The sequence below is a fragment of the Plectropomus leopardus genome, chromosome 9 (genome assembly GCF_008729295.1).
Source record: "Plectropomus leopardus isolate mb chromosome 9, YSFRI_Pleo_2.0, whole genome shotgun sequence".
Taxonomy (NCBI): Eukaryota; Metazoa; Chordata; class Actinopteri; order Perciformes; family Serranidae; genus Plectropomus; species Plectropomus leopardus.
The window spans coordinates 21,650,059-21,676,307 of NC_056471.1; the positions used below are offsets into that span (position 1 = coordinate 21,650,059).

Consider the following 26,249-nt stretch of genomic DNA (forward strand, 5'->3'; position numbering starts at 1 on the left):
TCTGTGAGCGTGATGTGTACAGTTGTAAGCTCCTTCATACACTACATGTTGGCAGTGGTAGTGTGTTCATGCTCGCTGGTTAAGGTCTACTACTCTGGGCTTTGGTGTAAAGCCTCCACATGACCGCAAAAAAACACCCTTCAACCAAAACAATTTAATGGATCAATGAGCCCACACTGCTGGGAGACACCTGTTATGTGAAAGTGGTGCACCTGGCCTTTACTTTCTGTACTTTCTATATGAATTAATTTTGATTGAATAATAAAAAAGAAAAAAAAATTAAATGTAATTTGGGACGCTTGTGGGCAGCAACCATCATTACAATGTTCACAGCATGTGCCTATAGCAATGAGAGCTCAGAAGTCCACACACAACAAATTTGGGCTTTGAGGTTTTAAATACCTCATCTTATGAATGAAAATATGTTAAAAGACACTTTAACATATTTTACATAAAGTACAGTTCACTCTTTATGTAAAGCAATGTATCCTAATACAATGGTTTGTATGATTCTTATGAATTATTGCCATATAATACACGGCACTTGTTTAAAAAGATATATGATACCACTTGCCTATCAATACCAGTACCCTTAAAGTGATACCATTACCAATGGAGAACTTCATCCAATACACAACGTGTGAATGGAGTGGTGTGTATTATTGTCTCTTTCTACTGTTTTGGTGGCATCTTGGCACCCTGAACTGCCAAATACACCTTGCTATACTTTACCACACCACAGACTGTATGGGTTGTGTTGCTGCAGGAGTGTGAGCTCTGCACCGGACAACTGGTTAAAATCAGTCTGCACACACACAGAGCTAACTGTTAGCATCACAGTGCTAACATTATTAATATGTTTAATGACAGAGTTAAGCTATTTTGGAAATGATAGTTTGTCAGGAGTATTTAATGGCTTAGTTATGGATGTTAGCCACCACTGCTGTGTTAGCTGATGCTACCTGGCAGCTGTTTCACTGTTTGCTGATGGAGGACACCAGCTCTGGAGAGCAGCAACAGAAACTTTGCTGGTGGGGAGTCTGGACATTCTGGCATCAGATTTCTGGTGCAAAAAGGATTGAATGCAGGTATTGTTTTGGCTGGAGATGGTTTAATACCACTACTTAGTACTGGCTTATTTCAGTCAATACCTTAAAAGGTATTGAAAAGGTTTGATAACTAGCTCTACTTACGAATTAGTGCTCCTGCACATTAAATTAGGAAATTAACGTAAGGTTTTGAACTGACATGATGATGCAACACTATGCATGTACATAACTTAAAATAAATCAACAGTGACTGATGGTTTCATATGGGACACAAACCCTGGTCTCCCGGGACAAAGTCCTGGTTTTCTTTGACCCATCCACCACCCTGGCCTTAGTACAAAGTTTGTCACTCTTTATACATGACCTGACTTTCTCTTTCACTCCCATCACATGACAGCAGACAACGGGTCGTGCATAGGTCAACTGATCACAGCCTCATTGCTTGTGATTATGTCGGTTATATACAAATTATAGTGCATCACGTTTTGTAGGTATAAGTACAAACAGCAAATGACAAGAGCCTACGAGAAGCAGTCCTCAGCTTGTGAAAACTATTGTATTTATGTAAAATACATGGTCTGTGAGACTGTGGAGGCTGCTCTTGAAGCTTTTACAAAAAAGGTGGAATAGCCTGATCATGATTGTGCTGGATGTGATATTGACTTCCACTGATGAGGTCAAATTTTGGCTGTGATTCAAGACGAGAGCTGCCGCTATTGATCATTGCATGTGATGTGAGCCACGCTGCATGATTTCATATGCTGTACTCCTTTATGTGTTTGCATGCTGTAATATTATGAAGCACGAGGAATATTGGGTTTATTCTTAGTATCTCTTCATCTCGGTTGAAAAGGACATCTGGCCCTGTAGCAATACAACCATAATAACATGAGGAAATGGATGCTGTATCAAGAATCTCTCTCTCAGTGCCATTTTCACCGGTCTTGTGCAGCAGTGTGGCATTTGTTTCCAGTGTGCTTCTTGGTTTTGTATTAAAACAAAAGGACAGGGCTGTTAGTACAAACTGACCTATGAAACTGACGAGAAAGCTCATTATCTCCACCAAATGGCTGCCCAGATAAATAAGACTGGTGCCATGAGTTTATAATAAAGTGCACTGCTCTTGGACGGGGCAGTGTTTCTCAGTGTTTATTAAAAAGCAAGGAAGAAGTAGGATATTTTTAGTGCTGTGCAGGCCTTCGTAGCATGCTTAGCAACATCACAATAGCATTAATGTAATTTCTGCTGCCATTACAATCTATTACAAAAAACATACAGCACAGATGCTGTTTGCAGTGATTGAGCCAAAGCCATCCTTGCTTGCTGTAAATAGCAATTTGCTGCATATATATGGCCATCAAATATTTAACATACCATGGTGTAGTTGAGGTGGATTTATACTGCAGAGAAGCAGTTGACAAATACGTCATTCATTTCAGGAGTGTTTGCTGAAGTGATGTCTACAATTTGTTTTGCTCAGAACAACGGTGCAAAATCCAAGTTTGCAGTATAGACATACACGCTTTGCTTGTGTTGACAGCATATGAATCCTGACATGCATACTGATTCACCACGGCTTGTTTTGAATGATAGCTGGCTGTGTTTTTGAAGAGAATCGACTCTGACACGAATCAGCAGGTGAAGCCCACTCGCAATTTACTCAACAATGTAGACATCAGGGCAGATAAGTATGATGTAGCAATTAATGCTTAATTGTTACAATTGTCCCTCATTAAACCAGGTATCGACCACGCTAATTGCCCATATCCCAAGAGGAATACTGCCTCATTTGATAGATTTTTGTAACATTGCAGTGTTTCTCTACAGCAGCCATTCTGCCTTGTTTCTCCTTTCATACCGTGGATGTTGTCATGGTAATTATCTGCAACATTGTGAAGCAGTTTAGTGTTTTGTGGCCTTGGCTCCTGCTCGTCAGCGTTGGCTGTTCAAACACACACAAACACAAACACCAGAACAGCTGTGGCACCATTAATGAGGGAAGAACAAAGTAATCTCTCTGTGCAGGTGGAGGAGAATGCAAGTCCTGGCTGAGCATTTCAGCTATTCATTCATCCATCAGCGATCAATCAATGAGTGAATAAATGAATGAAATCAATGAAGTCATACAAAAAAATGAAACAGGAGCTAAACCTGAGACGGAGCATGTCAGCCTGGTTCACCAGCTGCTACCCTGGCTTCACAGAGTAGACTTTTCTGGAAGGCAGGGTAACAAGCGGTTTTCAGTTACAGAACCGTTTTCACACGGGGATCATAAACAACTGGTGCTTTCCTTCATCCCACACTACTGTCCTTTTCCATAGCTGTCATTCACTCGCACGACATCAATAAATACTTTGGCGGCTCGTGTCTCATTCCAGGTGTTATGGATTAAGTTGTGTTGTGTTAAAGATAGTTGCTGGGGCAACCTGAAACCTTTTATTCTGCGGTGCCTCATTATAGTACCTGCTCCTCATCCCGAGCCAGATCAGACAAAAAGTGGCACGCTTGTTTTTTTTGATAAATTGCAGTGCCAACCTAAGTCTGTCAAAATTGTTGTCAAGTTTAACAATTAGCAAAAATGTGCAACACTAGTTTTTGATTAGTGCAGAATAACTTAATTTTAAAAGAGTGCTGTTTAAGTATTTCAGCCAGTTAATTAGCAATCTTAAAACACATCTGCTGCCAGTCTGACGACAATTTCTCTCTGTGGAGGAATGACCAATATTTTAAGAGATCCAGTGTAACCAGTGGATATCCAGTCCAAGACTTCCTCTTCTAAGAACTGGTTATTTTGTGGCAGCTGTGGCTCAGAGGTAGAGTGGGTCGTCCAATGTTTGGAAGATCGGCAGTTAAATCCCAGGCTCCTCCAGTCAACATGTCAAAGTATCCTTGGGCAAGATAGTGAACCCGAATTGCTCCCGATGCTTTGCCATCGGTGTGTTAGTGTGTGTGGTTACTGAGTAGCAGGTGGCACCATGTCGTTTACATAATGAAAGCATCCCGCGGCCTGATCATGTACGATTCATGTGTCTAGTGTTGCAGTGGCGCAATCAACAGGTGAAATCGGATGCTGAGCTATAAATCAGAATTTGCAGCATAGGTATCTATGGCAGAGGTCCTGTTAATCTTGTATCATTATAAATCCAGCTTGATATATTTAATTGATGGGCTTCTTCATAGAGATTACTAATATGCAATATGGCACCGTCTAAACTGTTCTTGTGGACATCATGCAGACTGAAAAATAATGCTGTTTCCAGACATGTGTTGTTAGAGACGCCAGCAATCCCTGGAGAAATGTTGTCAATAAAAACCAGCAGCAACCTGGTTAGTCACCTGTTGTTACTGCATGTGCTTGTAAATACCGGGAAGGGTGTAGATCTCCGTTTACCACTTGTTGTGTGTGTATGTTGTCGGGTGTCATCGTATGGCGAGCGTGGGTGGTTTGATAACGCTGAGTAAAGCAGCTGTCTTAAGCAGTGCCTGTGTAATTGTAATCCCTCTGATCAGGCGCTCTGTAAACACCAGATAGTAAACCTAGCCTGGAGCTCGACTCAGCGTTGGACACACACACACACACACGCAAGCACGCACGCACGCACGCACACACACATGCACGCACACACGCGTTTCTCTCTTGTTCTCTATTTTACACACATTTACTCACATGCCAGTACAAAGACACCTGGACTTATAGATGTGTGCGCACACGCACACACACACACACACACACACACACACACACACACACACACACACACTCACACACACAGAGGCCTCTTGGTCATTTGTGGAGCTCTCATATGTGAATTGTCCTTAAAAATCACAGGGCATGATGCTTGAAAAAATAAGTGGCCACTTGCAGCACTTGTGTTTTTGATTGGTCACCATCTGCTGGGCTTAACTTGATGACCCTGTCATCCATTGCAATTTTACACAGATGGTACCCCCTGCCCTATTTATGCTTACGACCGAGTACGATTCCTGTAAAGCCCACACTGGGGATCAAAGTGAGAGGGAGGGAGAACTCGACTCCATGTATCATTTTTAAATCCTTCAAGCGCAGTGTCCGCGTAAGACTGATGGAATGAACTCTTTTTTGCTGCATCGCTCTCGGATGTCAGTTTTTATCAGGGTGGGTGCCAGAAGCTTCTGCTGAGATACCCTCCCTCCTGTTTTCTTCTCTCTCTCTCTCATGACGTGTAGCGCTGTGTGGCGGGAGGAAATGTTAGCTAAACTTGCATTGCCTGTGTAAGGCATTTATAAAAGATACACAGCTACGTGTCTGGATGGCCTGGCTGCATAATTCATGTCTTGGTGTAGAGCTAAATCCTCTCTCCATCTTCCTCTGCTGTACTCTTCAACTGTGTAATGGGTTCTGTGTAGTCATAAAACGCTGCTAGCATCAACTAATGCCCACCCCACCCCCGCCAGACACACACACATGCGCACACACACACACGTGCAAGCTTGAGTCTGAATGAAACTGTACTCAATTTACAATTGCACCTCTTTGTAGCCATACTTTATTCCTCACAGTGTTGTTTATTCCATAGATTACTTGTTTTTAAAGGTTTTAAGTTCAACATTCAGCTTGTGAGACCCCATATTTGATATGGTTGCAGGATATTGGATTTTTTGCAAATATCCGATATATTACATTTCATTTGGCCAATAACCGATGTCAATATATCCAATTTTCTCCTCCACTAATTTTAGTGATCATCAAGTCTCTTCTGTAGTGGAATTAACAACATATTATGCATACTCTTATCATGATGCACCAGCAGATGGAGACATGAAATACAATGCTTTTCAATGGATGTAATATTCATTTAAAATAAGAAAAAGCATGTTGGCCGATGAAGTTGGTTCATTTTAAAGCCCATATAGGCCGATACCAATAATACACAGATATTATTGTGCATCCCTAGTAAGTCTGAACAGGCCACGCGGGACGTTCAGTGAGACGGCATATAGTAAACAAGCTAACAGGTCACAAATGTGCAACAACATTTTTTGCTGACACTAGATATAAACAAAAACCAGAGACTGTATCCTACTAACCTGCTGTGAGCTGTAAAGTCACCACAAACAACTGCTAGACTTAAAGCAATCTCAGACAACTGAGGGTCTCCAACTGATTATTTGAGCCAATGACTTTCAAGGGGCAACCCTAACAAATACGCAGTGCTCATATTTAAAAAAATAAATAAACAAACAAAGGAAAAAACATGAACATAGTGGATGTGGCAGATGTCTAGCATCCCCTGCAGCTAGCTTGTTAATAGCACAGTATTGCCCACCCACAAGAAACTAACAGTTTATCTCTTTGTTTTTCAGTCAGAAAACAAACTGGCAACATATAATCTGCACATTAAACACGAAGCCAGCAGGACAACCAAATGTTACTTTATATGCAAAATACAGTTATCAAGCATTTGGTGAAACTAAAACTCAATGAAGACAGAAAGTGTGCACATCCTTACGAGCATAAAGACACAAGTAATGTTCAGTGACCCTGCTGCTGGCATCAAAGGGTGAGAATGCCTTTGGTGCTTTGGGTAATCAACATTTCCTCCAATGTAAAGGCACAAACATTATCTATTAAATGTTTTGTTTCAAACATGCAATTATTAAGTTTGTAATAGAATTCCCTGCCAGCATGCAAAAGTGATTTCTTCAAACAAGATCTGCTATTTTCTTTCTTTTAGTGCACAGACACGTGAGTCGAAGCAGCAGAGAGTAAAGACGTTACAACATTACGAATTGTGTGCACACAGTAAAGCAGTATCAAAGACTGATGTGATGGATGGTCTTCTGTAGTTAACGGGGCTTTCAGTGAATCTCTCCTTCTTCCATATCACCAATTACATCAGTTTCTCTAACATGTAGTCCATTAAAATGTCATGGTTGATTGTTTAGTTATGATAATTCCAAGCTTCAGGTCTCTGTGCATTCACACACACATACACAAATGCTTGCACGGACACACGCGCAGACACAAAAACACGTGCATGCAGTCTCCAGATGCCCTGAGGCCCATTGGGCAGATGGACTCCCCAGACAAGCCGGCCTACACACATTGCAGAATGCACTGTGATATTTGTTATACAAGCATATTGTACACACACACGCACACACACGTGCATTTGTGCGAGTCCATTTGAAGAAACATGAAAAGCAAGACGACCAGAGACGGTGACCTCACCGCAAACAGTGGCGCAGATATTGTAGTCACTGCTGACACGCTGTAACGTGGGCGTTACGTGCTACAGCTCTGGTTTGATTTCTTCAAAGTGACAGAGCTCACAGAACAGGCTGTTGTTTTCACAGTGCTGGCAGGCTGTCTTCAGAGGTTGTGTAGTATTCAGACAGGGTGACAACATGAATGTCACCTATTCTATGGACATCTTCTATTGGGCACTAAAAAATTCATGCATACAAAACTAATAAAAAGAACACATTTGACTGAAAGCACTTCTGAGCAAAACAGGCAAAAGTCTGACTGGTAACCTGACATTTCAACACAGAAAGGTTGAAGAACATGTCTGGATCTGTGTCCAACCTACTTAGAGAGTCAAAACCAAACACACATCCATAAAGACACTTGTGTGGAGATTCCTCTAGAGTAGAAACCTTTTTTTTTTTAATGTAGATGTGCAGAACCACAGTGGATGACACAGCCTGTCCTCAGTATCTCTGTCTCTCCTGATGCACTCTCACCTGTGCTGAGCACTAAATCTGCCACTGCGCGACTGTATAGCATGAGGACAACTATCCTGGCATTGTTATCATTGATGACTGCCATTGTTCCATTTGAGTATGCAAGTGCGTGCTTTTAGGAGAGTGTGTTGAGCACATGATAGGTGAACAGCTGGGATGACTTGGCTGATATAGGAGGGAATGTTCAGGCTGTGGAACAGCTGCGAGAGAACAGGATCCGTCCGGTGTCAGACCACAAGACTTGGAAAATATGTTTACAGTCCATACAGTGAATGGACAAAGACAATGATGCACCCGAGGCACTGTGCTTTGATCTTGAGACAAGTAATTCTACGACACATTCATTTAACTTGCGGCAGCTCTGTGACTTGGCAACTGCTGCAGACAGGGTCATTCTATAAATATGAGGAAAGTAAATAAATAAGTAAGTTAAAAAATCGCTACATAATCTCCATTTCTAGTTTAGCCAAACTTTCCAAAGAACAGCATGAATCTATTTATACAGCTGCTTCAGATAACTGCATTTCTGGGTTGTTTTTAAATCCTTGCTTGAAATCAGCAAATGTTCCATGTTAAAGTAAAAACATGAACATCCAGGGGGAGATATACAAACAGGGACTTGGGGATTGTCTCACACAAATTTTGATTTTTTTTTTAAATTTAATACTTAATTTCATTAATTTTGATGAATTTGAATGCACCACTTTGTGCCTTTCTGCATCAATTTGTGGTGGAAATGGTTTTTAATTTTGTTATCATTATAGTCCTCTGCTACTTTCAGATTTTTATTGGGGGGACAAATGTACGTGTCCTAGATATTGAGACGGATATGTCCCCTGCATGACCCCCGAAACCTAAACCTATGTTAACAGTATAAAGAGTGTTGGTATGAGTAGCAAACTTTAATTAGAAGTAGTGAAAACAATTAAAACCTAAAATCAGTTTTCCTGTGCTGCATTTAGATGCCTTTCACAAGTATTTAAACTTTGAACTGAGAAAATTGGTGTTATTTCTTTCAAAAACAAAGAAAAAAGGACACAGAGCAACTTGGCAAAACATGTTTCACAAATTGCATAAAATTAGTAGATTAAAATTATTGTTTTTAAAAAAGCTAGGGAAACATTTCCAGAGAACTACTAAATAACTAACTAAAAATATAATATTCATTTAAGTAAAATTATTTGTATAAATAAAATTATTTTTATACAATTATTGTAATTTTTTTTTCTGTTAATATTGTCTTTTTTTAAATGTGTTGGGTTGGTTGGTTGTTTTTTGTTTTTATGTTTTTTGCGTGCTAGTTTTCTTGTACTTTTTTACTAATTTCTTGCAATTCTTTGAGTCATTCCTTCATAAGATGCTCATTGCCTTCTTCCAATATTTTTTGAAAGAAATCAAGCCAATTTGCCCAGGTTTCAAAGAGTTAAATTACAGAGTTACTGCACATGCAAGGAGCACGGCAGGATGGGACAAGTAAATGCCTGAAAATATCTGACAGGTAAGAGAGAAAGAAAAAGTCTGATTGGTGAGCTCTCCTGTATCTTAAGTTCAGAAGGACCACGGTCTCCAATGAGGACTACTGTTCTGGAATAACCCTATTTGTTCCAGTTCAGCTCGTCTATTACTGTGGTTCCCATCACAAAGCGTAACAAATGCCTGGATGTTTTTCCAACTTGACACAGGCAAAACAACCAAAGGGATGTGTGTATGTATTTGTGTGTGTCTGTGTGTGTGTGTGTGTTTGGATTTTGTCCCTCTTAAAATGCATCATCAGGAAACTGAGCCATCAAACACTAATCCCATATTTTTGATGATTCAGATAGCGTTGGCGTTAGCTGTTCCTAAATCTCCTCTCTCTGAATGCCTGGATTTGAATCCTTTATGTAATCCTGCATCAAGGCCAAGTTGGGACTCTTGGGTCAATTGGAATTGACAGTGTGTTCTTCACTTGTTAATATAGCAGAAGGGTTAGCCATAATACCAGCGTAATCCTTTTCTCTGATATTGTATTTTCTATTTTATTCACTTATGCAGCAATGCAAGGAGCTATTGTTCGATCCTCGTGCGCTTGTTCTCATTTTTATTTGGGCCAGTCCTCTTTGTTCTCATCCTCTCCTCTGGCAGTTTTCACCTGATTTTTGTTTAACCTCTATAGTATATCAGAGAGACACAGACAAGAACCTGTTTACTTGTATAGATAAAGTAATTAACATGATGAAAACATAATCAAAATATCCACAAAGCATCATGTAAAACTCATATTTAAAAGTTATGGATTGCGTGTCACTTTCTGGTACCTCACAGCTACTGAAATACTCAAAAACTGAGGTGGAGCAAAAACACTGGGTGCAGCAGATGCCTCAATTCATCTATGAAGTTTAAGTAGCCATCAGACCAAGCAGTGCACATACAACAATACACAAACTCTGTTTTATATGTCCACACAGAGAAAACAGAAACGCAGGTTTTCTGAAAAATCTGCACCGTAGAAGGTGTCTTAAAAAAATCTTACTATTATTGACCTAAAACTCTGTTTGACTTTGGGCGAGAGCGAAACGTAGTAGAACTGTGGTGTGGCATAGCACTGTTTATTGTGCAGATGTCTGTGTAAATATATTTAGATTTGTATAAGTACTTTTTAAAATTTATATTTTCATATGTTATACTTTTAGGAATATCATTATATATACTTCATATAATTATATATGTATATACTTTTTATAGTGTTAGAGAAGCCACATTGACCATTAGCCACATTGTACACTGTGATTTTTTGAATCTTAATACATAATGCATGGTTTTTATTGATTTAAAGTAATTTCCATAAGGATACATAAAGCATCTGTATTTCCAGAGGACAATATCAGTATTCGAAAATATCTGTATACATGTAGACATGTAGACCTAAATAACTTCAAATTAGTAAAAATCAGTAGGGTATCGTGATATTATTCTGTATCGCAATATTTTGTGTGGCAATTTTTTATCAATACATGAATGTGTTGATTTCATTTTTTATAATGTAAATTGTTAATGCTGCAAATACAGATTTAACCTTCGGCAGCATAGTAGAATGATAAAAATCCACTGCTTTTTCAGTCCACTTCAGTCCACTTTGTATATCTTTATCTTATTAAAAAATCCTTTGGGGACATGACTTATAGTTGAAAATTAATGTTTGTAATAAATATTATCACAATACTTTGCATTTTACTAAATATTTAAAATTGAAATATCACTGCATCATGAGTCAAGTACCATGATAATATACCGTGAGGTTGGTAAGAGGTGCATTATACTAAGCTGAGAGGACATATGGAATAATATTAACAGTAGCATTACAGTCACAATACAATAATTATTAGACAAAGGATTATACAAAATCAAATTTTCTGCCCTCCAACTCTCGGGGCTGGGTGAACACATTCGGGAAAACAGTTTAGCATCATTACTATCTTAACATTTTAATCCTGGACTGTTCCACCGTTTGCCAAGCTCCATAAAGCCAGCGTCTATTAAATGCAATAGAGTTTATTAAGAGTTTTATTGGTGTTATTAGTGGTTCATTGCTATTTATCTTCATCTTGCAGCAAAGAAAAAATACAATCCTTCAGTCAATAAGCCGTGAAATGATACATTTTGTACCATTTCACAAACAGAAAGCTGTTTATACAAACATAAACTCACAACTAATTGCAATAAGTTCTTAAGCGTAACAATCACAGTGTGTTTAAAGTTTCCATAAGGCTTAGCCACAACAGAAAAATCTCTACATGTAAAAAATTGCAGAGGAATTACAACCTTTTTAGTAATTTATCCCTACAATTATTGCTTCAAGGCTCTATGCTTAAAGAGTAATGCTTCTTCTTAATCACAATCAGTTACAAAAAAACATGTCACTTAAAGTCGAGGGAACTTTCATAAATCCAAAGCGAAAGAATCCAATCAAACTGTGTGCACAAATGTGATAATGGTGGCAACAAGGACATGCTTTTTTTTGTCCACTTCACCTTCTAATTGGTCTCTTGTTTCCTTTCCTCCTGCTGTTTCTGTAATTAATGACAGATTTGAAGACTCCACTTGTGTTTGCTTCAAACGCTCAGCAACATCTCTTTAGTGCTGAAACTCGCACGAACGCCGTTTTAAGGTCACCCTCCTTTTCTCTGCTCCACCTCTTACTCCTGTTCTTTAAAACTGCACATGCCTTCAACGCCTCTTTCTCCGCCCCCTCTCCCTCTGCTACCTTTCCTCCTCTAACAAACAGGAGAGGCTGTAAATGTGCATTAATGAACTGCGTTAAGTGTGTGTGGCTTTGGTGCCCATCTGGGATCTGATCTGGTTGGCAGAGGGCAGAGGAAGATGCTGCCCTCCATATCTGCTCTGCCAAAGACTGTGTTCTTGGCAGAGATTCTTGGATCAGGGACGTTTATTTGGTGGGTTTTTTTGTAAAGTAATTAATAGAGAGGGTTGTCACAACTTGTGAAGGTTTAGCGTTGATACGATCATATGGTGCTCGCAACCGTTGCGTAACTGTTGGAGTGAATTTAGTGATTTAATGTAATTGCTGTATCTTTATCTCCATTGTTATTCACATCATTTTTTGATTTGAGCCCACAGTTTTTTGTTAAATGAGACTGAGGTTTGGTTGTAGAGGATGTGGAGATAATTCAGGTAATCGGTCCAGAGGTGTTCTGAGCACTGAGCCAGGATCTGTCGACCTCACATTAACTTATTACGATGGATGGAAGTGGAACGGTCCGAGTCAGCCATGCATTGAGACATCAGTTAGTGCGCTGAGGGTTGTGACAGAACAGAAGATTGTGGACGGTCATGTTACCCCTGCTTAACACAAAAATATACTGTTTCCATTATATAATGCCATTTCTTACAACAAGAGCGGACTACACGTGACGTAGCCTTTAGTAAGTTAAACTCGTTGATTTGACAGGATTTTTAAGGTTCGTCCACAGCGTGTAAATAGTCAGCAGACTGCTTCCTGATCACATCTCTGTGTTCTGATTAAAGATTTCTATCTGATATGTTGCTGGCGGTTGTACTGGACTTCATGATCCAGCAGCTCGGACTCTCCGTCTCCCTCTCGCTCTGAGCTGCAGGTCTCACAATGAGATTGCCTCCTGTTATGCAACTCGCTACACGACAGCGCTCTGTTGGCAGAGAACACTTTCTGGTTTTCTGAGCTGAGCATTTATAGCAATGGGACCAATGAAGGACACATTTGTGACTTTTGCTAACTTTAACGCACTTGACTGTTTACTTCAGTGCAGTTTTAATGGAAACTGTGAAGGTAAATTGTTTCGCTTTCCCGTTGTTGGATAAGGTCGTGCACTGCGAGCCCATTTATTTGTATGCTGGCAGGGGCCAGTTTGAGTCTTCTTTTGTCTTGTTTTCAGGAAAGAACGAGCAACTGTTGCTCTCGTGAGACCATCCCGAATGTCACAAGACTTTTTTAGTTTTGTAATTTCACAGTCTTGTACTTAGACAGTGTTACAACAAACTGTGACTTTTTATGAGTTGCAACTTTATCTTTTTTTAAGATTATTTTTTTGGCATTTTTGGTAAGATTCAAACCTGGACCACTGCAGAGGACCAGGCCTAAATGGGGCGCCACACCACAACTTCATCTTTTAAATTGCACAAATCGTGTGTGATTCATGCCACAATTCATATGGGATCAAAAAATTGTTATGTGCATATTTTCTGCCAAAAAAAGGCCCCATAGTCGTCCACTGAAAGGGGAGGGACTTTGCCTCTCTATATAAAATGTGCAACAATATTAACAGCCATTTCAGCAAAATTAAACATAAATGGAATTGTTCATATTGCAATTGTTCATTTGTCATTACAAACGCCTTTTTTTTTAAGTTTTCAAAAGAATTGATTACTATGACCTCATAGTGATTTTATATCCACCGTCACTCTGACAGTGTATTGGTAAACGTTTGATACCACTTGTCATTATAAAAACATGACAGTTCTAGTCCCTAACATTGAACATAATGTAGCCTATTAGGTAATACATAAGCATACTCAGTCTACTGTGTATTTTTGTACACAGGATGCATACACATGTAGGTGGCTCATGTTACTTATTTTGCACTGAACTGATCTCACACCAGTAAACTGAGGATTGGCGTGCTTAGTTCACCAGTTCATGATCATTCTGTGGAGGAGGTAGTCGACGTGTGCTAATCGTCCTCTGCATAAAAGAAGACAGATGTTTCCTATTGAAATACTTGACTGGAGATGAAGTGCACCTCATAAAACACACTGTCAGCTGCTGGCAAACCGTAGCGAGACGGACAGGCAACGCATCCTTCCATCTTTATAACCTCATTGTGTAGCGCTTGACAGCGAGCACGGAGTCGACATGAGCAGAACACAAATGAATCATACGTGACTTTGGAGCAGATATGACATATCATAAGCTACTTGATGTCACTTATTCCTCAGGCCTTGTTGATCCTATTACACTTGAACCTCCTCCCACAATGTTTCAGTCTTCTCGATCTCGCCTGATGATCGGCAGGCAGTAGTATGTGCTTTCAATCCTATTTGCTCTTGTCACCTATTAATTGCCGTGAAAGTGATCCTTCGCATTAATCCGCCTCAGCAGGAGTGTGTGTTTGATCCCTGTCTGTTGACATGATATCCGTGAAACATTTGAATCCATGTTGTGTGCGTAACAATATTTCATTTAGTCACATGTGTATCTGTATGTGTGTGTGCGTGTGTGTGCATGCTTATTCGCTGTATTGCAAGGGTTGTTTTCTTTCAACAGCAGAATGTATAAAGTATAGTTAATTGTCTTTCAATTGCTGTATGCTTTTTAAAGAAGAGCTGGATAAATTTCAATTTTCCTGCAGTAGCCTTCCATTAATACATTGCTTTGAAAACAAAAAAAAACAACAAAAACAAACAAAACAAAAAAACAGTGTGTCACAGCGAACATGACGTTGACTTTGACTCAATAATATGGCAGAAATTTGTTGTGCTTTTCACTGTCTTTATGAGTTCTTTGTGTCTGCATATTTGTGAGTTTTGTACTGTATCTGCTGTCACTCTGCCATCCAAAGCAGCATATTGAAGTAATATTAAAGGTTTGATAAACAGTGGAAGAGTGTGTGTGTGTGTGTGTGTGTGTGTGTGTGTGCGTGTGCGTGTGCGTGTGTGTGCCGGAGAGACGGAGAGAGTGAACGACTTTGGACCCAAATAGTCTCTCCAGTCTTCACATTGATTTTTCTAAACTTGGCATATTTTCAAGCCAACTGATGCATTCCAGGGATTTAAACATCCATTATAAAACTACTGGGTGCGGAAAATAGTTTTCAGGGTGAAAAGGTTAAACAAGAATAGGTTTTTTAAATTTGTGTTGAGTAGTCTGTCTTTTAAATGGGACTTCAAGAGCAAAGAAGGTGTAATTTCTGACGTAACTGCACCATTTGAGTGAAACAGAATATGGGGATAAAGTATTCAGGTGGAGAATGGACTAGAATTCTAAAAGTCAGATTTCCATATTTTTTATCGTTGGCAAGACAGTGGTGCAGTTTCTGTAACAGGTAGGTGTTTGATTTTCAAGATGAGTCTTTGACTGTCCAAAGGGGATACGTCTGTAGTCTGTCTGGAGCTGGGGACCCCTAATGGGATTTTAAGATTAATCTGAGGGGTTATTAATCTGTTGACAGGATAGTAAAGAAGGAAAATAATAATTCTGCTACAATCAGCTAGTTTCTGCCTTTAGTTTAAGGAGGTCAAATTTTTCTTTGATAGTCCAACACTATTAACTAGCAACTAATACATGATTTTTTAATGAGGAAGGAAAAAAAGGCTAAATGACTTGTAACATAAGAGGCCTCTCCTATTAGTCCAGCACTCAACTGACTCAGAGAGCTTTAGTGCCGCATTTCAAATAGTTATCATCAAGTAGTGCTAACATTTTAATGCTTTTTTGATGTAAATGTGTTGATGTTTATTCTTCTGTTGGTTCTGTCGACAGACAGCTGGCTAGCAGCACTAGCATTCAAAAATACAGTGCTTACTTCCCACCCTTCGGTCTCCACTGGTAGTCGCCATATGAGTGGTATTGCAAGCTTGCTCCTACCAGACCCATTTGGTGTGCAGTGCAGTAGACTGAAGAGAAGCAACCTATAGTCGAACATGCTTAGTCACCCAAATATATTCTGGGAGGTTGACACATTAACAGTTAACCTCATGAAGCCTCCAATTGTTTATAGGAAAGTTCAACATAGAAACTGCTGCATTTTCGCAGCTCAAAAGCCATGCAGGTCTAGAACCACTGAAATCACATCACTTTGCGCTGTTCTTGTACTGTGTGAGAGGACTTAGCCATTGGAGGATGTTAACTGACCCTTGGTTTAGATGTGACACTGGATATTTAAACACCTTTTTGAGTGCTTGATGGACCACTGTGTGTGTGTGCTAATCCAGTGTTTTTTCCTTGGTCTTTATCTACTTCCTGAAAACCAGAGCCAACAGTAAACCAATTCAGTTATCCTGTCAGAAAATGTTACGTTTTTTGGAGAGAAAATACCATCAGGGTGAAACTATTTATAATCAGTGGGACATTCCACATTTCTACCTCAAACCCCACCCACCCACCAACACCAGCGCACACAAACATGCTCATAAACAGATGGCATACGATGTATCTCTGACTCACCAAGTGGGAGTCACATGAGCATGTGCATGGACTACTAACCCTGAGGCTAAGGAAGCCGTCAGATTGAGGTAAAATGGGCTCTCTGCAAGGCCACTCTTTGATGCTGGATCAATACTTTTTCATACGAGCGCTGTATATGTCTATCATTGGGCCTTCACCAACAGTTTCATCACATTCATCTCTGCAGACATGTGGTATTGGCAGGCTGTTGTATTACACTTGCTCTCCCCCTCTTCTGCAGGCACACCACACAGACACACTCACTCACAAACACCAAACCAACCAACCAAACCTCCCTCGATGGGCTCATACTGTACTCGAAGTGACAGTCTGTCAGAGTAGAACTGAATCTACTCAAAACGGTTCTATGCTTCATTCCCTGATTTTCCCCCCTCAAAGGTCAGCATCATATGTCTGATTGTATTGCAGATTCTGAAAAACACACAAAATCTGATCGTACGCTTATGTTTAGTTCTGATTTAAGAGGACTTATTATGCTTTTCCTAATTTTCAGCAGCATATGAAAGGTTACAGCGTTGCATGTTCACAGTAAACATAGCCAACGTTTTAAATAATGTTAACAGTGAATGTATGTGACAGTAGTTCCTGTGAATTAAAACCTCAGGCTTCAAACTGTTAAAAAATTCTGTTACCAACTTTTTTTTCCAACTTTGAGACAAGCTGACGTCAACTCGTGATGGATTTCCTTGTATCAAAAATCATGATGGATTTCCTTATATCTGCTTTTGGCAGATGACAAATGACTGTGCACTAGTCACTGGTATTTACTGGCTGCACCTTCGATCATCTTCAACTGGCAGTAATGGAAATACGACACCTGTAGATGCGCTAATTATGGCCCCATGCTGGTGCAATGCAATGACCGGCCCCCGCAAAATACCGTCTGTCTCTGTCCAAGCAGCACTTAGCATTGTTAAAAATTCAGTCTGCATTGAGTTTAAAAGAGAGGAGGAGATTTCTACTGTTTGCTAACCTGTTTTCTAGCCTGTCTGCGACTTTGAACATGATACACCAGGGAAAAAATAACAGAAACGCATACGCAGTAAACTGTAATTTTGGTGGCATGGGGGTAGCCCATGAGTAGCCTACCTTGCTACATGTAGGTACATTCTGTTGTCAGGTAAACAAGTTATCTTGTCTGCCAACTTTGTCCATTTCGATTTCAAATCGTATTGATGCTGGAACATGTTCGGGCGAGAAGATTTTGGCCTAGGAGTCTAGCATTAGTTATTTTGTCATGTTAGACAGTGCTGCTAGACTTAGTTACCGTCATTCCCTGGCTGCAGAGATGCCAAGATGATGCATATATGGAAAATCTCATAGCGCTGACAGCTTTGTCGGGAGGGGGGGCTTAAAGAGGCAGGCGCTAAAGTGGAGTGTTACAGACAGATAGTGAATACGAGTGTTTCAGCACAGACAATGAGTAAAATATAGGCCCACTGTTTATTGGAAATCAGTGCATGAAGACAAAATGAAAGTACGAACCTAAAAATGACCATAATAGCTTCACTTTAACTAAGTTAGAAATCCTTTGCAGTCATGTCTTAGTTCAGTGGCCCTCCCCCATGGTTCACAGTGTCTTCATGTACATTCGGTGGGAGATGAGAGGGGGATGAGACCATTGTGGACAGCTTTTTTCCAGATGAATAAACAGCATGAGATGGCAGGCTTTCCACGGCAGTTCCATACTTCTTTACATATTGGCTTAAATTAATTGCTTTTGTGCAGAGAGTATGGCCATAATGTGTTGCAAGTGAATAATTGCCATCCTAACTGGGATTTGTGTCTGTGTGCTCTTATATGTATTATAAATTCTTTATATCACTGGGATTATACTCAGACATATGTTTCAATACATATTAACAAAGGAGCATGCAGAAATATATTTTAAAACATACATACATACATATATATCATACTGCTACCACTATACTTTAGTAGCACTATGTTATACATCATAGACAGTAGTTATGGAAGATAACAATGTAGGTATACTAAAGCCTTGACTAAGATGTAGTCATGGATACAGTGAGACCTAAAATTGAGGCTGCTGATTTAGTTTCCAGGTTATTTTAGTTGTTGTAACTCAAGTTATCCAGTGATTGATGTTATGATTACACAAGGCTACAATATTTGTCCCAAGTTATCATGTCACACTGTGGAGCCTCTGTTCATAACCAAAAAAGGAAAAGGAACAAAGAACAAGAGAAGAAAGAGACAAAGAGAGAGAGAGAGAGAGAGAAACAATGAGCTCAGAGGGATGAAAGAGCATAAATAAAAATGCAAGCTCATTCTGCGTTTCAAAGAAACCTCAAGTTCAACTCGACTCACTTTCTCAGCTGCCTGCAAGGTGACTTACAACCAAAATAAAACTATTCTTTCTTGAGATGGAGCCACGCTGAACCGAAGGCATCCCAGAAGACAATGTGCTAGATTCTGCTCCTTGTAAAACCACATTGAGGCCAGGCTATTTTGGAAACGCAAACCTCAGGCTACGGACCCGTTTCTGTGCTTAATTCTGATTCTAATTTAGTGAGTGTGCTATTCGTCAAGTCATGATGAATGTGCTTCACCTCGATGGATAAAAGCCATGACTTGAGTGAATTGCGCAGATTGCGGCTCATACATGGAAGTGCAGTTTATTTCTAAGGACCTGACAGTGCTTTGCTTGATTACACGCGCCCTTGAACCCCGTTTGAACATGAGGCAGGAGACATTTATGAGGCCGGGTGTCACTGATGACGCTGTGCCACATTAAACCTGCTCCTCTGTCCTCACACTACGCTCATTGCATATCACTTGCGGTAAATACAACCCACACAGATGGCACATCGACCATGCTGTTGCCATAAAACCCGAACATGCCCCGTCATTCATCAGGGGCCTTAAATAGATGAGCAACTAACCGAGGCAAGATACATATCAACCCCCTCCTTCTATTTGTACCCATTTCTCCTTAGTATGAGATTTATTCCTGTCAGAGGGGCAAGGACATCTATCGCAGTCTGCTGAAGGTCCAGTGTGGTAACTCGGGTGCCTGTAGATCACCAGCTATCATGAACCCAGGTGACAGCTCACTCTGAGCGACTGCTCTGATAGAGAGTAAGGTCCCAGGCCCTGCTGTGTCATTCATCACACATCCTTCAATCCCTATATGCGCTCTTCATCAAGGCTGGGCAAGGATGAAGGAGACAGGCTGTAAAAGATGGCACCCACCCCCTCCTCTGTTCGTCCCCTCAGCCCCACCGTCACTCATTTTTATTACCTCGGATGAGCCGGCAGTTAGCTGGCTCATTAATAAAGGCCGGCTGGAATTAGACATTTGTGGAAGTTGTGAGAATCTATTCTCCCCGTCTTTCACACACACATTTTCTACATTAGCCATGAGCTGAGTTAGGGATACTTTAAAGAAGTATTTTACCAATATAAAGAGAGTTCTCACATTAAACTAATCTGTCTCTGCAGTAAAAAGATGCAAAAACTTTTGACATTGGTGCTACATGACCAGAGAAAACTGAGAAAAAGGATGCTTTTGCTCAAGAGTTAGAAGACCTTCAACGCAGAACGCACCGAACTAGACCCTCCCACTGGTGGGTGACATAATGGACTGAGAGAAACAATGGTGCCTGACAATCTCGTATTACAGTTACTGGTAAGCTAAAACGCGGTGAGAAATATGCAACTCAGAAACAGAATCTTGGTTTATATTGGATCAGTGCTGCTTATTTTTACTGTTTTACTGTTTTTTCAGCCTCCGCTTTCACTGTGCAGGAAGCAGTATGGTGCTATGGCATCCACTTCTGGTTCACTACAGCTGAACAAAGCAGTTAAATATTTTTCTGGAAACATTTTTGAAGTGAAATAGGCAGTGTGGTAACATAATCTTGATTTATATTCGATCAGCACTGCCTAGTTTAATCGTTTGATTGAATTTTGGTCCAAGTTTGAGAGAAAGAGAAAAAGGGGTGAGGAATTCTCTTGATCAGCTGTATATTCTTTGTCCGCGCTGTTGGCGCCACAGGTGGTGGGCAATACAGAAATGCAGTACAGAGTACAGTTAGATGGAGGGGAGTTTATCACAGTTCATCTACACATACTACTTTAACATAAGCAGGCAGGATAGCGAAGATGAAAGAGGGGAAACAACTGCAGAGTGCATTAACGTTTGTGCCAGTGAGCAGTTTGAAGTTTGACCCTTTGCCAACTAACCTGTGGATGAGTCTCAGTGCACCTGAACACCTGTCACACAACACTAACCCTTGGCTATTTGTTTTTTTTAGTTTGTTTGGGGAGAAAAAAACTGATTGGGCAAAAGGGAAAAAATCAGGAGATCACTAGTTTAAAGGAACAGTTTTGATATTTAACTCTTTCTACCAACGAGCGGTTCTCGATGGATAGAAATTTGCATGTCACATCAGCAGTACACAAACAAACCACGCAGTACAAATAATAAGCGTAGTTTACAGGTATTAAAAAAGGGGCAGATTGTCTTAGTTCAGCTCAATTTCTACTGGATCCAGTACAGTATCAGCACCTCTGTGCCTCAGAGGCAGAGAATGGGGTCATATTCCTGGAAGGAAACTTAGACCTCATCTCTCGTCATTCCAAAGCACCATTAAAGTTTCAGGAGTGTTGTGGTTTTCTTGGCGAGGGGGCTGCGATGGATAGTGTCTGTGGGGTATTCAGGACTTTAAACTGGTGCAGGGGTGTCAGTGTAGCAGGGCATCCAGCAGAAGCCTGGAGCCTGGAGGAGGCACACAGATACTGATAAGTCCAGCAGGACGAAAGGCGTGTGGTGATTAATTGCGCTGGCCGTAGAATCCTGATTATCTGCTGCCTGTTAATGTGTGCGCGTGTGTGTGTGTGCGTGCTTGTGTGTGTGTGTGTGTGTGTGTGTGTGTGTGTGTTTTGTGGGGTAAGGATACTGGGGAGGCTTGTGTCAGGCAATGTCTGGCTTGCTAGAGAGTGGACCTGCTCTCGTTGGTGTATAAGCATTCATTCGACCCAGTTTATTGACCCCAGTGAAGAGGTGTTTTTGAAAGAAATGCAGCTCAGAAAGTTTGGTCTCCTATTTTATCTGCTGAGCATGTGTCCTCGTGATCCATCTCGTCTGCTGTCCACTACAGTGAGTTCAGTTTTCACTATGATATTTAAGTCTCACCACTTCAGAGTCATTAGATACGCACTGACCAGATAGTGGTGGACATTTAAATGACAAAGTCAAGTGCTGCCTCATCAAATCCTTAACAAACGAAACGAAATGCAACCTATAGTATTAAAATAATTATAATAATAAATAATTATAATTATACATTTCAGTGGGCTACAGTTCAGGTGCAGAGGCATTCCTAAAAAAAAATCAGGCAAGGAATTTGATTACTGGAACGTCTGAGCGTGACACCCCTTATAAATGCGCTTTAGTTACAACCAACTCTCTGAAGACGCTAATAATTTCATGGCAACTACGCGTGGCTATTAGCTGATTTTTGTGAATAGGACTGTTTTTGTGCAGGTTTTTGAGGCTGCAAAAGCCACACAGTCCTTTTGCAAATTTGCCCCTCAGTGTTATGTGTGTAAAAGGGTTCTATGAAAGAGAGTAAACCTGCAGCCAGTTATCAGCAGTAAATGGTTTTGGCTTCTCTTCTTTGTGGGCTCCAGTGAGGTTGAGTGTGTTGGGTTTATGAACACAGAGCAGACATTTACTGCGGTTTGCTGCTGGTAACATTACACCCACACAGGTGTAATTATTGATCAGCAGTTATAGAACAGCATAGCTGAATATTTTCAGGATTCATTCATAAAACTATGTTTAAATGCAGTACATAGACCTTCCCCTTACATTCTCATTTGGTGCTGACATGATCTAGAGTTGTGTTTAATGTTTTCAATCACTGTGCCCTCAAATTGTAATTAGTACTTTGCAGGTTTTTCTGTACATTTGTAGTGCAGCACTCAGTGTTCAGTATCTAATTCGGCCTGTCCTTTTAAGTACTACTTTAAACAATATTAATTGGACCAATGTGCCTCTAGTACATGTGTTCTTGTTTTTTATTTCCTGCCTGTGTTTCTGTTTGTGTTTGAGACACAAAGGGAGAGAAATGTGTGCTTCTTGATCTTATTTTTCTGAAGAAGACACTGTGTGCACTCAGTGTGAAAATACAGTGCATGGAAGTCAGTGTGTGGGCGTCTGTCTACATAATGTTTTAGTTTAGATTTGGTAGCATAGTGTATTCTTACGGGGAGTGGAAACTGAGGCGGTACTGTAGTCCATTCAGCTTTCTGAATAAAGCTGGCGGAGGTTTACCACAGTACAAGATTGTGATATTATCACAGTATGAGCAGAGTGGATATCGGGTCATCAGGAACAAACTCTCTGTGTGAAAATGGGACATCAGCTCCTTGTGTTAATTTTTAACACAATTCATGATGCCATTTTTCCGGTGAGTTTAGTTAAAGTGAAAATAATTGTGCTGGGTCACACATGTCATAAACGCAGGGAGGTATTATGCATTGCGGTGGTTTGATAGTGGCTACTGATTAAAAGCCTTTTCTGTCGTCATTTTCATTAAGTAGTAAATGTGTCAGCGAGAGGCATGGCACTCAAATCCATTAGGAAAAGAAGATACCATTTATTTGGGTTGATTCGCTTGTAGCTAATCCATCAACACAGAGAAAGTAGGTCAATGATCGAAGCCAAGCAGGGACTGTGCCCAGAAGAGGACAGATGCAATAGATCCAGTGCATTCAGACAGAAACACAGGGCTTTTCACGGGATCCCAGTACAGAATTCCTATAGACACACATCACGCAGAGCCACGTCACACGAGCTCTCACCTACAGTAAGCATGACTTCATGAAAGCAAATCTGGCTGCTCCAGAGTGACCTGGAGGCCTGTGCATGCCTTTGCATCTGCTTGCCAACTCATACGGTAAATGGGGTGGATATGTGGTGAGCAGGGGGGGGCCATACTTCACCACCATCTGACCTCAGTCTCAGTGATGCTGACTTGGTATAATATCCAGCAGCAGACTGCACGCTTGCCTTGCAATCCCACAACCTTTTACTCCTCTAGCGACCCTCATGAAAGCGCAGCAGCTCGTGGTTCTGTGCCTGCTAAAAGCCTGCCATAACACTGATTCCGAACAAACTGTTTTCCTTTCCCTTTTCTTTGTGTTATTTTATCACTTTTCTTTTTCAGCAACCAAGGATATATTTAACGCAACCCCCACTGTTGTCGGTTGTCTTTAATTTGAGTTGTTTAGTGAACTTGGTGATTTTGATCTGTCTTTCTTATTCTCTTCTGTCCCTCTCTCTTCATTCTCTCTCTGTCACAATGGCCCAATCCCAGTACACTCCCCTACCACTTAACCCATACGACTCCGTTTTGTGTGTTAACATCTTCCTGTCCCACGCCCTCAGGAAGAGTAGTAGGCTTTGAAACATATATTGCATAGTTGCCAAAAGTGGAATTACACCATTCGGGTCTGTCATGAAACTCTTTTCCCACGGACTTACATTAGAGAAGAGACGTCTGTAAATCGGGGGATATATTTTCGTGGGCGTCAAAACCTCAGCAGAATGAGTCATTTCAAGATTGAATCCATTCAGTTCGATAACATTTTGAAAGTCTAAAAGAGCCGCGAGATAATCTTCCCTGACGAACAACACTTTCAGGATTTTTTAAGCCTAAATGTAATCACCAGAAGCAGAAACACTATTGCCAGGCTAACGCAAACTACACAACGGTCATGTCACCACTGCTACGAGGCTGTAAAGTCGTGTTTGGCACAGTTCAGGCTGATGACGTTTTCTCATTTAGCCACTTGTTAGCAACCGTCTTTTTTAAGATACACAATATGCGTGGGGTATTTACTGACATATTTAATGTCATAGAACAAAACGTAAAAGTCACTTAAGTGTTAACCACAGACCTTATTTTAGGAATCCAACAAGAAACCCGTTAAAAAAAACAGCGATTTCGAGATGAGGGAACTGGAGGTGCTGAAATGGTTTTGCGGGTTTTAGGACTCATTCCTCGAGCTCTCTCTTGCAGAGTAGGAGCATGGGTTGCTACAGTTAGCCTACAGAGCACCGCTAGTAGCCTAGTAATGAAGCAGTGCTCTTTTTTATTGGATGACTTGTTGATCGGTTGATAGCTAGAAACTTAATTTAAAAAAATGGCGGAGCCTCTGACAACTACAAAAAGCTTCTTTTAGCCCAATGGGTAAGTCACCACTGCAGAAGGCCACACGTTCACAATGTCCTGCAACGGCCACACGTCCTAAACCCCCGCATACTGATGACATATCAGGATCCTGGGGGGCTGTCCCATTTCATAGGGAAAATTAACAATGACTCCCCGTTACAACTCTGTTTCAAGGGGCAAGGTGGAACTCTAAATCTGGGATTGGGCCGAAATGACTGTTATTTAAGTTACTGCTGTTGCTAATATGTGCTGTCTTTTTATTTGCCTGTGTTTCTGCCTAGTGTTTTTTGCAGTTGTTGTTGTTTTCTTTTGTTTCCGTGTGTGGTAAGCTTTCTAACCCCAGTTCATTCTGTTATGGCACCACCGCAGTCCAGGATGACGCTGCCCCAGGTACCCAGGAGTACATTATGTTACGGCAGGACTCCATCCACTCTGCGGATATAAGGAGTAAAGGGTCCCCCTTTCGTGCTAAGTGTCACGAAATCTTCTGCTGCCCGCTGAAGCAAGTCGTCCACAAAGAGAGCGCAGAGCCCGAAGGTTTGTTCACACCCCCTCCTTGTTTTGATTTGCTGATGCTCCTCGTACCCCCCCCCCTGCCCACTCCCGTCTTGTTTTCCCCTCTCTCTCATATTCTGTGTGAACTGATAGTTCTCCGCCCCTTCAAACTAAGTTCTCTTTCATTCCTGTCCCATTTTTCGAGAGCATCTGGTGTGCTTCTGCCCCTTTCTGGCATGTGTGTGTTTGTGCACGAATGTGTGCGGAAGTGTGAGTGCGTGTTTGAGCATAGTATAAGGCTGAGTGCTTAGGGCATGTTTGCTTGCAGAGAACCTGTAGGAGGGCATCTCTCCATGGGCTCCTCTGCTCCCATCCAGCGGGGTGCGTTTGTACGAGTGTGTGTGTGTGTGTCTGCCTGCACACCTCTTATGTTGGACTGACTGAGGAGCATAGCATCTATAGCTTCTACCCACCCCTCCCTACCCCAAACCATTAACTCGGTCATCGCCACCCCGAGGCGCATGCACAGACCAAAACAAAATGCAAAAAGAAAAGGGGTTATAGATGGAGGCAGCTGCCGCCCTAATGAGTTCAATGACTGGGCAATTTCAGTGTGTGCTTCCACTTCAACTGGCCTCACAGAGCAAAAAGAGGTGAAACGCTTTCATCGTCCTGTCCTGAAGACGATGTGAGATTGAAATGTTTCATATTCATGACTAAATAGTGATCTCCTCAGCTACAGACTGCAAGTCAGCAAGTCTCCCCTCTCCTCTTGTTCCCTGTGCTTCCTATGCTTCTGCCTGTGGCTGCATCCTCCCCTCTCAGTGCTTCCCTCCTTCTTTCCCTAGCATTTCTTTCCCCCCTACTGCAACCGTCTTCACCTTTACCCCTACCTCTATTTCTATTTTAGTGCTTGTCGCAGCATGAGGATATGGCTGCGTGCTGTATATGTTATCAACGTTTGTACCGCAAGGACACGCAGTAAAGTAAAACAGAAGAAAAATCCCCTTCCCAGCATGCCTCCATCCCCTGCACTGTCTGGCACTCAGTCTC

General features: G+C 41.1%; 1 protein-coding gene across 1 annotated transcript in view; it reads left to right on the top strand.

Moving 5' to 3' along the window:
- Window positions 1–26,249, top strand: part of fgf13a (fibroblast growth factor 13a) — a 125,992-nt gene that overhangs the window by 33,592 nt on the left and 66,151 nt on the right. The window contains exon 3 of the mRNA XM_042493865.1: window positions 25,071–25,238. Coding sequence (XP_042349799.1) covers window positions 25,071–25,238 — 168 coding nt within the window. The remainder of the gene's footprint in view (window positions 1–25,070; window positions 25,239–26,249) is intronic.